Here is a 16,019-nt window from a genome sequence, read left to right as displayed (position 1 = left end):
AATAGTACTACCAAAGTCAAAACTCTTTCAAAATGTGTTAATATTTTGGCTTGCAATGGTATTTATGTTTTAATAACTTATTTAAGAGGAAATAGAGAAAGAGGGAATAGAATATTAAGAAATATTTGACTTCAAAAGGAATAAAATAAGCTGGTTTTACCCCATAAAGACTGTTTTTGAGTGTTCTGATCTGTCAATTTATTTCCTGAAATAACTTCCATCTGATTTTTTTTAGTTCTTAATAAAAAATAATTCCTATATTAATTATTGCATAACAGTTCCTATTTTGAAGGCCTTAGTTTCATTTCAGTTTTATTCTAGAAGTCTGATGTAACATAGTTGAGAAAGACATGTATTCACAAGAGTTTGTTATAATTTGAAATTTCTCTGTTTCACATACTGAGGTTCCAAGAGAAGACAGAAGCCTAGCTTTAAATTTAAACTTTCAGATTAACAATGTAAAATTCTTCTGTTTATTCTTCCCTTCAGCTGGGTCTAGATTTTCTTGTGTACATAGTTTTCATGGTTGGATAGAAAAATAAACATATTGCATAATGTAAATGCATATGCATGAGTTCTCATACTAGCATTTATTGTCTAATCTCTTCTTCCAAGACCAGGCTCCAGAAATTACAGAGCTGGAGAATGCTGGGCTGTGTGATATTCGACAGTATGAGTGCACATCAGTGAGAGTGTTTGGACATGGCTTCAGGGACTCATTGAACCTGAAATGTGAAATCATCAAATTGCAAGTAGGTCTCCCTGAATAGTGACAATTACATTTTAAACTTCTTAGAGAGCAAGAGACAAAATGTCAAACATATTATTCATTGATGTGGGCACAACCCAATGCTTTAGTGGAAGCTAAAAGCAAAGACACTCAGCACTTTGCAGCAAACACTCAAGACTTTGCAAGATTGCCATTTCCTCTATGATAAGAGAAATACAAAACATAATGGGAATGTTCAGCAGCTGGGAGGGAGATAAGAGCATGCGGCAGCTATCCATCAGAAAAGGGCAAGGGCAGCCCTATTAGTAACTACCAGCACATCCTTGTATTTTTAAGTGCTTATGGAGAGGAATTGAAGTACCACTTCTTTGAAAAAGGACAGCAAGGTTAAAGCTGTTACTAGATTTCTGTCTCAAATCTAATGCTTGAAATAGTCTTTTATAAACATAATAAATCTGTTAGGAAAAGATAAAGGTGTTTTTGATATGTTGTCCATTTCCCAGAGGTAGAATACCATGGCTATTTAATGATATATGTCAGGTTTGAACAGGGGATAAAAAAATGTTTCACTGTAAACTTAAGGGGAAGTTGTGTAGAGAGACTGTTGTTGTTCATTCTTAAAAAAAAATTCAAGGCAAATATATAAGCAATTTACAAGTTATAGCTTGGAATAAATGGTCAGCAATTACAACTTTATATGCTGTGTTAGACATGAGAACAAAAAAAGCTAAAATTAAAACTGTATTTTATTGGTATGATGATGGAGGGGGTGAGAGCTGGCAAAAGGGGAACCATTCAATGGGAAATTTTGTTTGTTCCTGAGACAATAATTTTCCTTAGCTATTTTCAGCAGATGCTGAAATTATTTTGACAGATTAGGCAATGCTGGCTATAGATTTTTCTTAAACTCAACATGTATCCACTCAAGCTGGCTTGAATAGATTGTCAAGAGTAAGTTCACGCTCCCCTTATATTAAAAGACTTTTAGACCAAGCTCACAGTAAGACAATTATTGGGAGTTCACTTATCACAGTTTGAAATGTCTCAGGTTTAACTTATGGCAAGTTGTTCTGAAATCTCTCTTGGTGGTGCTGTATTTGGCTCCCAAAACAAAAACTTCCTTATTACTCACTTTTAATGATGATCTTCTCACTGACAAGAGCCATTTTACTGCTGTTAACTGCGGTCAAGGAGAAAACTGCAATTTTTTTTCCTTGAGAATACAAAAGAAAGAAAGTTTTGGGTACTGGTTTTTTTTGTTTGTTTTTTTGTTTGTTTAGTTTTTCAGGCTGGAGAAATTGTGAATTTAAGGAAATGTCAATGGACTTGCAACAGTATAGAACTGCACATATTTTAAAATTGAACTTAAATGCTCAAAATTTTGTAGAAGAGGCATGTTTACAGAATGCCTTTTTACTTTTCAATATTTTCACATTTGAAATGTTAAATCAAATCCATTGTTCATGGAGGGTCTTGCCCAATTTAGGGTAGATACTTGATAGAGATTTGGGTAGGAAATGGCCAGGAACCTATGATTACAGGGATAAAGAATTTAAAGGTAAAGGATGATAGTATGTTAAATCTCTGCAAAACAAAAATACAGTTTTATTTCCTTCTGTTTTACATTGAACTCCAATTTCTATGAACCTTATTAACCTTATGATGCTTACAGATCTGAAGGCTTTTTAATTGGTTTTTGAAAGATTAAACTGCTCCTGAAAAATTATCTGAACTTGCCTCTAGGTAGTAACAAAAGGTTTCTAGAGAAGTAGACTGTATCACATTTCAAAGATTACTGTACTAAATGCACTCAAAATTACATATTTAGAAATATTTAGCTTTTATACTTACCTTTGCTCTGAATTCCTTAAATGAGTACAGAGTGAAAGAAAAAAATGTGTGGTTGGAACAGAAGTAGCACGTATGTCTTTTTAGCAAAACTGTTTCTTTTTCTGTTAAAAAAAAATGGCAAGGGCTATACAGCAGATGACTCTCAGTGTGAGGATTGGGATTGAATAAATGTTTTGATTGGCTCCAGTAACTTAAAAAAAATGCTAGCTTAGGGAAAACTACTCAAGCTCAGAATACTTTTCACTTGCTGTTCTCTCAATTCATAGCCTGCCTGGATTCTTAGTTCCATCTCATTTTATTTATTTTCTGTATGCTTATCCCTGCTTCCTCATCAATGCTTCAGTCAAATAATATTATCATCCATATTCTGTTACCTTGAACTCTCAGGATGGATCTTTGGATGCCCTGTGCTCACAGCAGTTTAGAAGAAAGGTCTGCGGGTCAATGGTGTCTTGTTCTATTGAACAACCTATTGGCTTGTGCAACGGCTAAATGGACAACTGCCAGTATTGCCCTGACACCCAGAATGATTCCTGAGCCCTGCCAAAACCCTCATCTGTCCTTTGACTAAAGCTTGTCCTCTCATGGGAGCAGAGATGGAGTGGAACAGGGGCATCTGAATGTCAGATCAGTGGTGTTGGAGGATCACCCACTGCTTCACCCTCCTATCGCCTTCCAGCTGGAAGGACTGTTTGTCCTTGGTAATGCAGTGGCAAAGGGCTGTGCATCAGGAAAGGCTTCTCTGCCTGTTCCTCCACAGTAGCAGGCTTAGGTAAAAATCTGTGTGTGCAAATACTGTCATCTCATATTTGCTGCTGCATTCTAACCCAGAGACATTAGACTTGTTCAAACACTGTGTAACACGTTGGGAGTTTTTCTCTAGTAAAAATGTTTTTGTGATGTATTTCAGTGCAAAACAAATTTTCTGTCTTAATATCAGTATAGTGATAGACAATGGATTCCTGGAGAACCTCTAACTATGCCAGCTGCCTTCCAAAATGCCAGGACTGTTGACTGCCAGTTACCAAATGATGGCCAGCAGTCTGATGTGATGGATGTGGTTGATGACAAACCCATTGCCAGATGGCAAATAAAGGTACTGTCAGAAATGTCAGATATTCACTTACAAATATTCCTATTAAGATGGAAATGCATCATGTAGATATTATCCTTTATTTAATGGTACTAAAGGGAGAAGTCAACTTGCTTAACTTGGGGTCTCCGTCCTATCACCTAAGGTTAAGTGTCAAGTATCGTTTGACAGTGTTCTCCTGCAAGGGAACTGGTAGATACAACCTAGGTCCTGCAGAGAGACACATTCTTCAAGAGCAGAAATTAAAGGCCAGGTAGTTACTCTGGAGTATTTCAAATGACCTTGGATCCATTTTTTGGTAGAACTGAGTTGAGCTCAGGCACATGTACAAATCCTTGTGAGCAGGTATCCAAGCTCTCATACAGATGGAGGTCGGTAAAGCCTACATGCAATTTAATTTACCTTAAAGTAGATGTGTGGTAGGCTCCTTGGCAGGTTTCATTCGATTGCTGATGACTCTTGTGAGAGTTTAGACCCCTGCATGTGGGCCTATTGATGAGTGGAAGCTCATGCTAGCAGACCATGTAGGTGATATATCAATACCTATATCAGTTAATCCATTTTTACTGCTCACCTTGCAGATTTCTAATGATGGATTTGTTTATAGCAACTCTAAAACAATGATATTATATGATAGAGCCTGTCAGACATGTGAACCACAAGAATCTGGGCTATGTACATTAAAGGTACGTGTTCTACTACTCTCTATTATGAAAATATGCTTTTTTTTTAGACTGAAAAAAAATCTAGAAAAATTAGCAGAACATACCCTGTTCTTGTTTCCATCAGGGATTTTCAATGCACAGAAAGAGAAGCTGAGATGAGATAATTTTTAATGTAAAAAATCAAACCAAAAGTTCTTCATATAATTACCAAGTAAAACCAAACTTGCTATCAGTTGTTTAGATTTAAAAACAATCTTAGTTGTTTATTAGAAGTGCAGAATTATTAGATTTTATTTGATACTTACAAATTCATAATCAGTTTTATAACCAAAACCATTAATTAATCAGGTTTTCCTTTCTCTAAAAGGAGAAGACATGCAACATAGATGGACTCTGTTATGGTGAAGGAGACACAAATCCAACAAGCCCTTGCTTAGTGTGCAGACCTGACTTATCAAAGTTAACTTGGTCAGTTGTTGAAAGTAAGTTCTAAATAGTTCTTTTTAATACCAAGTAGTTGGAAGTCTGCAAAGTTTTTAAATTTATGGTAATAGTGTTTTAAGTTTAACTAGGTAAGTGTTTTGGCATTTCTATTAGTTTCTGAAAATTACATTGTCATTTCCAGAACATATATGTAATGTTTTTATTTACTTTCCCTGACTCTCCTGCTGTAGCCATTACAAATAACTAATGAAAATTAACAACTTTCAGTCTAATTAGCACTTTGGAGTCTTGATATTTAGCACAGCTACATCCACATATGTTTGTCTTCAATATGTAGGTGTAACAGGTATTTTTCAGCAAATTATTTTGACTATAAACAAGTGGAGATCACAAATTAAATTCAATGACACGTCTTATTTATTAGACACTTAATATCTGGGCATCATTTACATTGATGGTATAGATACATGGCTTAAATACTTGAAAGTACATCCAAGGCTGTTGTACTCCAGTCCAGTTAGAAACCACACAATGAACGGAAAACTTAAGTCTGACTTTTTCATTTTCTTTCTCTGTAATACAAAGTTCCAACATAGGAGTTGTAGCTGTTTTGGTGCAGATTTTAGTCTTTGGATATACACATCACCTTGGTCCCTTCACCAAATAGAATCTTTCTTGGTGCTTTCATATTAGCCATCCAGCCTGCCCTGCCAAACCAGGTCTGTAACATCACAAATACAAGCCTCCTATCAGTGTCTTCATGAGTGAAAGACTCATGAAATCAAGACTCTGCCTCAGTTAGGAAAGGTCCTGTCTGAATGGGACTTCTGGTGCTTGTCTTGGTAAATCTTGTCACAGTTCAAATTGTACTGAAAGCCAAGGTAGGTATAACTATTCTAAAAGGATGAGCTATGAATGGAAGGAATTAAATTAAACTCGTCCAGCAGACAGGGAGTCAAGGGCTTTCCATGTTACACCCATGTTATGGACTGGAATTCAATACAGCCAAAGTTAGAAATGGGAGAAAAATGTAAACCAGAGGCAATTCTCCAAGCCTAAAGACCACAACCTCTTTTGCAAAGAGGATGATGTTAGAAATGAGAAAGTTTAACAACTGAGACACTGATTATGCTGCCTTCTTCCTTCATGGTTTTTGCCATAGTGGGTGGATTCCTGCTTGCAGCAGTCACTCGCTAGTATTGAATATATCAAGTGTTTTTCCTGTGCCATTCAAATGACATTAGAATTTAAGAGAAATAAGTACATGAGATTTCTTTAGTAGAAAGATATGTTCCTTTTAATTTTTGTAAGTATATTGCAACTTTTCCTTAGAAGAGGAAAATATCTCCTTTGTTACAGGTAACCAGCCTCCAGTGCTTGAAACTTTTCAGGGTATGCTACAGACATTTTATGGAGAAGATTTTTTATATCAGTTTTTGGCTTCAGATCCAGAGGGCTCTGCTATTCATTTCACATTGGATTCTGGTCCAGAAGGTGCCAGTCTTTCCCCATCAGGACTCCTTTTGTGGAAAGCTATGGCAATGAATGTCCATAAATTAACATTTTCTTTGACAGATGACTGCAATGCAACGACTAAGGTAGAAATAGAGGTAATGAATATTACAGTAAAATGACACTTACTAATAAGATATCTAAGTTATCTATTTACAGAACTCATTGCTAGTTCATTAAAAAAAAGAAAACTGTCTTATTGGGCGTGTCTTGTAGGTCAGTGTAAAATCATGTGATTGCCTAAATAATGGCTCATGTGTGACAAACATTAATTTCCCACCTGGAAGTGGAAGATATCTTTGTGTGTGTGTGGCTGGATTTGAAGGTGATCTCTGTCAAGTGAATACTGATGACTGTAAACTTAACCAGTGTGGTATTGGCAGATGTGTGGATGGAATAAACAGCTATTACTGTGAATGTCCACATGAACTTCAAGGTAAATTGCTATTTTATTTCCATGCATTTATCATGTTTGGTGATAAATAGGAGGTTTTAATTTTATGTCTACAATTTTCTTTTTTAATTTTTCACTGTATATAAGTTACTGTTGTATTATGAAGAAAATTTATGGTGTTGTGGTACAGAGATATGATGTACTTCAAGATTTTTCTTGAAAGACTATAATAGTTGTTTATTTTAGTTCATTATGAAAGCTAATTTGCATTGTTTTCCTCTGCAAAGGCAAATTCATCAACACAGGGAAACAGGAGATTCCTCCTGCAGATAAGCATGTAGTCCCGCAGCCCATCTTCTCCCTATTCTACAATAAGCAAAATACTTGATATGAGATGAAAAAATGTGAACAGCAAACCTTATCAGCTGTTCTTGTTAGATGTACTGAAATGATTGGTTGCACTTTTTTTTCCCTCAGCACTTGCATAAATTTTACTTTTATAAACACACTATCAAAGTCTAGTGACACAGTCTTATAAAAAAATTAAATCTGTATTTCAATACAGGTAAAAATTGTCAAGAGGATGTAGATGAATGTGCATCCAGTCCTTGCTTCCCTGGAGTATTTTGCTTCAATACTTTTGGTTCTTACTATTGTGGTCCATGCCCAAATAATCTTCAAGGAGATGGGAAGTCATGTCATGGTAAAATTATTTGATTTTCAGAAGAATGGTATTGTCCTATTGGTATTTAGATAAAATATCTTTGATTGTGCTTCATCTTTCTAACTATAAACTCTTGTCAGCAAAGCAGGGCTGTGTCTCTGCTGATGGCAATATTAGACTGTACTTAAAGTGTAAAACACTTTCTCTAGTGTAGAAAAAAACAGATACAAACCAGACCCCCATTCTTTTACATCAAAGTAGAATTATACAGTGGAATATTTTTTGGGTTTTTTCTTCATTATTTTCATAATACGATAAATTATTAATAAATTATTGAAAAAATATATTTCAATTAGATTGATTAACATAGGACTGTTTACCCAAGTCAAGGCAGTGGACAGTCATTTATTAACATGCAATTACTGAATAACTTGTATTTTAAAAATACTCTGTTAAAATTTTTTTAAAAAACATTTTTTACCTTCTTTCTGAATTTTGAGTTTTTAGTTAATAAAATTTTAACTCTGTTTATAATTTATTTAAATTTAAACAAATGTAGCTACTTCTGTGCACTACTAATGTGCCTTCACATCTTTTCAGAAAGCTTTGATGACACTGATGTTGAAAGGAAGGATTCCACAGGAGAACTTGGAGGGAATAAAGGTGATTTTTTTTCTGAAAAAAATGGAATTTCTGATTCACATGCTGATAAGAATATAGCTGGCAAATAAGGATTCTAGTCAGTTTTATGCTATTCACATTTTTTTTTCAGTTTGACAAAATTTATTAATTACTGGGGTTGTATTCTGATCTGAAAAAATGAGATTGAAATATCAATATCAACAAATCCCTTGGGTCAGTCAAGTGATTTTATTAACAGTGTGATATATGACACTCTTACAGTTGCCTTTTGTTTTAGTGACCAACCACTGACATAAAATAGGTAACGTGGGGATAGGGACATCTGTTATATGAGATAAACAAAAGTGTATGGCATTATGTTGAATGCCATTTTCCTGCTTTAACTCAAAGGAGATGTGAAGGATATGGCAAGTGAATGTCTATATTCTGAAACTCTCTAAATGCTGTTCATGGCATTTCCAGGTCTGTGCCTGCTGGGGGTTTCTTTGTAGGAAAGTCTCATGTGTCTTTTCACTTTATCTCTGAATTGTTGTTGGGGGGAAGGAAGACTTACTGCAATGCTAATGCTAGATAATTCTTCATCAGCTGCAAAATGGTTTGCTTTTCAGCAGTGGAAGATCGCACTTTATTATGATTCAGTAAAGCTTAACCTTTTGTAAACCATTTTTTAGTTATAAATAGAGTAGGCTTTCATTACTCCACTGCCTCATAATGCTAAAACCCCATATACAGTATTCTACCAGTCTGGGATTACAGTGCTGCACTTCTTTCCACAAACCACACACTTTCCCTGGGCAGAATATGAAGAATTTGTCATTAATTTTGCTTTCTCTTGAATGAGGAAAACTGAGTCAATCTCTGATGTTTATTAAATAGTTGAAACATCCCACTTCTAAAACCCATGCAGAAAGTTTAAGAAAGTTGATTAAAAAGTTTGAGGAATAAAACATGGTAATTCTTGTGCTACAAGTTGGTGGGGTATTCCCCTAAAATACTGTCCATGGTGCATCAGTATGTATAAGTATCTACATACATGTGGTTTTATCTCTGCTTCTAGTGCTTAGACACACTGATGAACCATATGCAATATCTTTTCTTTAAATTCTTTCAGCTACCTAGTTGAAAGCAATATATGGAGCTGATAATCTGCTGACAGTAAATTTATCTATTGACCTAATGTGGGAAAATCTCTGCTCCTATAAATCGTGCCTCCTATAAATTGTGCTTTGTTCTTATCTTCCAGCCAAGGAAAGGCCATGGTGAGGGCAGGAGAGGTTGTAATCAGAATACTTTGATCTTCTCTAATTCTCCCAGTTAGGTGCTACTGCATACTGCATACTGCATTCCAACATAGCACAAGGAGGGATTTCCTGAAGCACAGAATGTATGTTTATCTGTTCAGAAAACATTCCCCACGCTCAAAGGAAAAAAAATCTGATGGTATTCACATACTTCTCCCCCCTTTCCTTCTAAAATATTGCAGGTTTTCAACCATCATCCTTTGAGAAGGTTTTAAGCGTGTCAAGTAATATTCCCATTTCTACAGATGTCCCAAACAGATTTATTGCTACAGAAATGGTCAGTAGCAGCATGCCACCAGCCTCCACAGTAAAAACAACCACTGCCTGGAAGACACCTGATTCTCAGAAAAATGCTTCTGTACAACCTGTGGTTACTGGAATTGCTCATGCTCTAGGCACCATCAGTGGTCACTTTGCTGATGCTGAGAACAGTTCTTCAATATATGCTGTAAAGGTTGCATCTTCAAGGACCCATGTGGTATCACCTGAAAAGAGAACAAGGGCACAAGCTGAGGCCTTCAGCTATTTTGAGAGCAGCAGGAACGCTTCCCCTAACAGCAGAGCAAGTATTAGCAAAGGACATTCTTTGCCAAACAAAGCGTTCAAAGGTGGAAATGCTCAGAGAGTTCTGCACCAATTAGCTAAGCATAAAGCAAGTCATTTACCTTTTACCCTTGTTGAAGTCACTGTCCCACCAAAAATGCTTCCTGAAGAATTGAGTGAAACAGTGATTCCTAAAGCAGTGACCTGTTCTGATTTACCCTGTTTTCCTGGTGTACCCTGTGAACCAAGGCAGGATGGAAGTGTCAAGTGCGGTCGTTGTCCTTATGGTTATTACGGAGATGGCTTCTCTTGCAGAGGTATTACGAATTATTGCACTTAAATGCTTTGAAGAAAAGAGTCTTGAGATGTCTTTATAACTTGCAAGTATGTTGTTACTGTATTATCAGTGGAAAGTCTGGTGTATTGAATTTTCTCATTTTCATTATTAATATTGGCATAGCCTACAGGCTTTTAGTTGTATGGATGCCCTTAAAAATACTTTTGTGATCCATCATAGACTCTGCATTTATGGGCAGTGACTTAATGGATTCTCTGTGGTGGTTCACTACATTAGGCGAGACACAATGTGCTGAAATGCCACTTTCATTTTCCTTATTCCTTTCTTTGTTTTCTTCATTGCCTTTCAGCAAGATGCAGACAACCCTGTGGCAAAAATATGGAGTGTGTGGCACCCAATATTTGTAAATGCAGGCCTGGTTATGCTGGTTATAACTGTCAGACTGGTGAGTATGGCATGTTGATTTTGCCTGTGGTAACTCATATGCACACATTAATGATTTGCAGAGTGCTGTTGATTTTTTTTTACAGCTCTCTGCAGACCTGACTGCAAAAACCATGGGAAGTGCATTAAGCCCAACATCTGTGAGTGTTTACCTGGATACAGTGGCTCCACCTGTGAGGAAGGTAAATATAGCAGTTTTTGCTTTTAAATCCATAACTACCCCAAGAATGCTGTGAGCATCTCCCATGGCTGTTTGTTCCGACAGCATGAAGATGTGTTCGTTGTACTCTCACTTTAACAGAACTCTTGAGTTACATTTCGGTATATGTCCTGATTTTCTTGATATACACTCTAAATGTTCCTTATGATTTGATATTCCTAAATTTAGCTTTCACATTAAGTAGAGCAGTTCACCAGTGAATGTAGTTGCCTCTAAGCTAAACATTCCTGAAGAGTGGGAAGCACTGTCTGGAAATTGTGTCAGCTTTCTTTCTTCAGGATGACCACCATTGTTGGGACTCTGTACTATTGAAGTGTAGTTGTTCTTGTTACTTACTCTTGTCCAAAGGCATTGCATATATCTCCTTATTTTATTTCCAGTTTATTGCTCACAGTTATTAACATTTCATTTTTTATAAAGCATAACCAGTCCATGCATTTTTCTAGAGGTGATTTCTTGAACATAATTCTTTATGTGCAGCACATTGTAAACCACCGTGTCAAAATGGAGGCACATGCTTGGCCAGAAATCTCTGCACCTGCCCATATGGTTTTGTGGGACCAAGATGCGATACAAGTAAGCAAAAGAGAAAAAGAAAAAAATACACTACATTTTTCCTGTTATTCAGGACCAGGAGAACAAATTAAGGTTTAAATTTTTTATGCCTTCTGCCTAATGCTAGCAAATGACATAATAGCTGTGCCTCTTTGAAGGTTCCCATACCTGGGCTTTTTGAACATCAGGTAATATTTGCACATAACTATGAAAACATAATGCACTATAAAAGCGGAAAATAATTTATATTTTATGGTTCACAAACATGGAAAAATTGAGTACACTGTGTGTGTGATACTACCTGTAGAAAAACACACAGATGTTTCATATGTCCTGAAGCTTTTTAACTTCTATCGGCTCAGATTGCTTAGATACTGGGGTACATTCAGAAGCTGGTGTCAATAAATGGTGTGTCAGAAAGACTGGGATACAGGAAAACTGAATTCAGAACCACATGATGGTGTCTTCTTTCCTTTTACCTGGTCTGAAAATTGAAAAGTTTGCTGTGATCATAGCTGAAAGATTGGAATTACTTTGTCTCACATAAATTGTGTTTTACGTATCAAATTATACATGCTGCAATTTGGCAACTCCAAATTTTGGGTTGATTTTATATGAGTAATTTGTATCCTTCAGAGAATCCAAGTTGAGATATGCTGTTTATATATTGTTCACCTGAATGTACCATTGCATTATTGACTCTGAACTCAGAAAATCCTTTGTCTTCTCCTCCAATCCCATGACTTTTGGTTTTCAGTTTTTCTTGTTCTAATATCAATTCTCACAAAAAAAATGCTGCTCTTTGTGAAGGAGTACTAAAGAGAATGAGATGTTTTCCTGAAAAAGTGATTCATGTTTTTCCCCAGCTGTGATATTTTAATGTCTTTGCTTGTCAGTCTCATGTTCCTGTGTGCTTGCAGCTGCACTTGCATCATGTAACACAGTCCATTTGTCTCTTACCATTGCATTTGTCATTTGGCTTAGGATTTTTATTTAGACTTCTACATTTTTAACACTAAATATAACCAGACCATGGATATTTGCATGGAAAGTCATTTTATTTACCTTTGCCATCTGTGCTTGCTGTTATGGATTTGAGACTAGATTATGCTCTTTAACAACTCCTCTTCAACTAGGCATTGTATGTTGCTTCCAGTGTTAATTTTTGGGACAGAAATGAAAAACAAATCAAGATGAATTTCTAATACATCTCTTTCTTGTCCTCTCACCCCTGTCTCCTCCTCTTCCTTCTCTTATGTTTTTGCCCACCTTCTTGGATGGTAGTGGTTTGCAACAGACATTGTGAAAATGGTGGTGAATGTCTCACTCCAGACACCTGCCAGTGTAAGCCCGGCTGGTATGGACCTACCTGCAGCACAGGTAACACCCCTGCAGCTTCCATGTTCCTGGGAGAGCATCCGTGAGACCTCCCATTGTTTGAAATTTGGAACTGTGTGGCTCACATGGCAGAAATGGGTAGCAAAATGCTCTCTGCTGCAGAGTCTCCACACTCTCTTGAGTCTCTGCATGTTAGTTCTGCTGCCAGCAGCACCTCTGGGAAGTCTTATGCTGATCCTTTAATTTGGGGTAAAATGAAACAACAGGAATTAAACATTGGGAATTAAAGCCGAATGTTAATTCTATGGGAATGATGTTACCTGCAGTTATCTTAGTTGTTTAATTCCTGTTCTTGAAACAAACACAGATGTTTTACAGATTTTATTTGGATGTCATACTTCCCACTCTTCCTGACTCTTTTTCTGCAGCAATGTGTAATCCCGTGTGTCTCAATGGTGGTTCCTGTACTAAGCCAGATGTTTGCCTGTGTCCACATGGATTCTTTGGTGCTCACTGTCAGAATGGTAATATTTTTTTTTCTTCTCCCCACTCCTTAGTCGCCATTATGAGGAAATCTGTGAGAAAAGATTAAGACACGAAAGTAACAATTAAGTCATGTACCTGAGAAGTGGTGTAAAACAGAGATTACATTATTTTTTAGATTTTATGACTGATTCCACAACTGTCCAAGAAGAATGAAGACTCAAAATTAGTCTTGTATCCCACTCAACATTTAAGCAGCTTTCATCCAGTTCCATTGTATCTTATGTGTAGTCTGGTTACTTTTGTACACATACAGTTGCCAGCATTGACGCCTTTTTATCCAATTTTGTCTTTACTATTGATTTTTACACCAAACCACATTAATATGATTTTTACAAGGCAGGCCTGGTAGTGCTGAATGTCCATACAAGCTATCAGAATCTTAGTGTTGCACTCTTTTTTGCCAAAAGTATATCACTAAGTCAAAATGCAACTACAGCCTTTTCCTCCTGTTTGTGTATTTTAGCTGTCTGCAGCCCTCCTTGTAAGAATGGTGGTCATTGCATGAGAAATAATGTCTGTACTTGTCCTGATGGGTACACAGGCAGAAGATGTGAAAAAAGTAAGCCAGTGTTAAAATCTTCCTGTGATCCAAAAATAACCAATAGATTATTCTTTAATCAGTTAAATGTATTAAACAGCAGATGGTTTTGATTTTAAGGTGTCTGTGAGCCAAGGTGTATGAATGGAGGAAGATGTGTAGGCCCAAACATTTGCTCCTGTCCTTCAGGATGGAGAGGAAAAAGATGTAACACTCGTAAGTACCTTGTAGTTACCAGAGAGACATACCAGGAAAGTCATATGAGACTCTACACATTGGAAAAACAGTTGTCTATAACTTGGCAGCAAAATTTAGGATGGAGAACTAATACCATGCAGTTCTTAGGCTAAATCATGGCTAATCACTGAAATATTTGTGAAATTCTTGTATAGCAAATATTATTTGTTTCTTTTTGGTTTCTTGTCTTAATAAAACCATCTGCATTTCTGCAAAGAGATGAGTCAAAAAAAGTGAAAGAAATCCAGTTTGTGCTATAGGACATAAAACCAGATATAATAGAAAAAGAAGTTCAGTTAAATATTGGAAAACTGTGGAAACAGTTGGATGTGATGTGAATGAATGATGCAGTGGGCACAAGCTGTTAGGACAGGTAGAAATATGACTGTAATGGTTGCACATCTGTGGGTTACATCGTGTCTTAATAAAGATATTGATAGTGCATAAATAAATAGTGTCGGCATGGATAAAAGGACAGTCTGCATGAAAATCAGCATGAGGGTGGGTGGTAGAAAACCCATAGCTGAAGTGTTGATGTCTGTCAGAGTACCCACCCAAGGCTTGAAAACTGATGTGGGCAATGAGCTCTCTAATGGCATGGAGGAAAAATAAATTTCCCTGTATTAATTTTTGTAATTAGTGGAAAGAGGTAATTTTTTGAAAAAAAAAATATTATCAGTATTTACAGGGGTGAGATATTCTTGGACACTGTGGAAGAGAGATTTGATTATCAAATAGTCAGCTATGAATGAATGGAAAGAATGGTGTGTTAGATCATGGCTTAATAAACAGGGACAAATGTGCAGACAAATGGATCATAGAAAAAAAACTTTGGATCAAATATTCTTGAGTTGATTCATTGGGTGTTCAGTTGAATGATAGACAAAAGATCTTTTGCCAAGGTGTGTGCTTTAGAAAGGTAAATTTGGAAAAAATAAAGCTCTTTAATGATGTTCTCTCAATTCAGTATATCAGGCTTTTGTAGCAATTTCTGACACAGCAGAACCTCTAATGTGAGTTTTGGTTGTAGAGCTTTTTATTTCTAGTTGCCTCTCTTCTTTAATATCCTGTTGGCCTTAGACGCAGATTTGAGTGAAGATGATATGACTCTTGTGTGTGAAAAGCACTCCACCTCTTGTGAGCATCCTGAAGTCTAAATAACAACTCAGTGTAACCACTTGGGATATAACCATACTTTGTGATGATGTTTGTGCAGCAATCTGTCTTCAGGAATGTAAGAATGGTGGGGAGTGTATTGGACCGAGTACCTGTCATTGTCCTCCACAGTGGGAAGGAATCCAGTGCCAAACACGTAAGAATGATGCAACCTGAAACCTCTTGCTTCTGCACAGTTCAGAATGCTTCAGCCATGCACAGTGCAGGGAAGCCCTCCTACACCTTGGATGTAGTTTATCCACATCTGTGTCAAAGGCAGGATAAAGAGTAGAAATTGCTCTAGCCCTTCTGATCCCTTCAGGATCTGATGGCACTCTGGGACAATGGCGCTATGTGTTGGTTTGCTTCAGTGCTATGTGCTGCTGCACAAGCCCTGAGACGCCATTGTGATACCTTGAAATAGCAAGATGTGCTAAAAACCACCTTACTCATGCTCAGTCTCATTCATGCCCTCAGCATGTTCTCATGTTAAATCTTCATCAAAGCAAAAGGGGGGTGGATGGGATAGACATAAGAACACTGTTGGCTCCACCTTTAAGTGGCCTTTAAGTCTCCTTATGCTGGGGGATGTTACCCTGTGAAAATACCTTCCAAGGTCTTGGTTCCTATAACAAACAGAGTAAGTATCTAGAGATAGCATCCACTTTTCCTTCAACAAGATGTGTACATGAATAAAGCCTCATATGTACCTCTCTTCTGTTAGCTGTGTGCAACCAGAAGTGTCTGTTTGGAGGCAAGTGTGTATTGCCCAACGTGTGCTCTTGTCGTCCTGGCTATACTGGAGTCCTCTGTGGGAAGAAAATTCAGGTAAATAAAGAGCCAAGATAG

The 16,019-nt window shown here is 36.8% G+C and overlaps 1 protein-coding gene across 1 annotated transcript in view; it reads left to right on the top strand.

The window, feature by feature from the left end:
- Positions 1 to 16,019, top strand: part of VWDE (von Willebrand factor D and EGF domains) — a gene marked incomplete at both ends in the record, with an annotated part of 34,497 nt that extends 18,478 nt beyond the window's left edge. Inside the window, 18 exons of the mRNA XM_083874215.1 lie at positions 616 to 752; positions 3,522 to 3,677; positions 4,256 to 4,360; positions 4,707 to 4,821; positions 6,143 to 6,393; positions 6,512 to 6,731; positions 7,255 to 7,392; positions 7,954 to 8,016; positions 9,479 to 10,156; positions 10,487 to 10,582; positions 10,668 to 10,763; positions 11,282 to 11,377; positions 12,641 to 12,736; positions 13,123 to 13,218; positions 13,704 to 13,799; positions 13,899 to 13,994; positions 15,232 to 15,327; positions 15,895 to 16,019. Of these exons, the coding sequence (XP_083730341.1) occupies positions 616 to 752; positions 3,522 to 3,677; positions 4,256 to 4,360; positions 4,707 to 4,821; positions 6,143 to 6,393; positions 6,512 to 6,731; positions 7,255 to 7,392; positions 7,954 to 8,016; positions 9,479 to 10,156; positions 10,487 to 10,582; positions 10,668 to 10,763; positions 11,282 to 11,377; positions 12,641 to 12,736; positions 13,123 to 13,218; positions 13,704 to 13,799; positions 13,899 to 13,994; positions 15,232 to 15,327; positions 15,895 to 16,019 (2,756 nt within the window). The remainder of the gene's footprint in view (positions 1 to 615; positions 753 to 3,521; positions 3,678 to 4,255; positions 4,361 to 4,706; positions 4,822 to 6,142; positions 6,394 to 6,511; positions 6,732 to 7,254; positions 7,393 to 7,953; positions 8,017 to 9,478; positions 10,157 to 10,486; positions 10,583 to 10,667; positions 10,764 to 11,281; positions 11,378 to 12,640; positions 12,737 to 13,122; positions 13,219 to 13,703; positions 13,800 to 13,898; positions 13,995 to 15,231; positions 15,328 to 15,894) is intronic.

The sequence above is a fragment of the Zosterops lateralis genome (assembly GCF_965231275.1).
Source record: "Zosterops lateralis genome assembly, chromosome: 1".
NCBI lineage: Eukaryota > Metazoa > Chordata > Aves > Passeriformes > Zosteropidae > Zosterops > Zosterops lateralis.
This window is presented reverse-complemented; position numbering and strand designations above follow the sequence as displayed.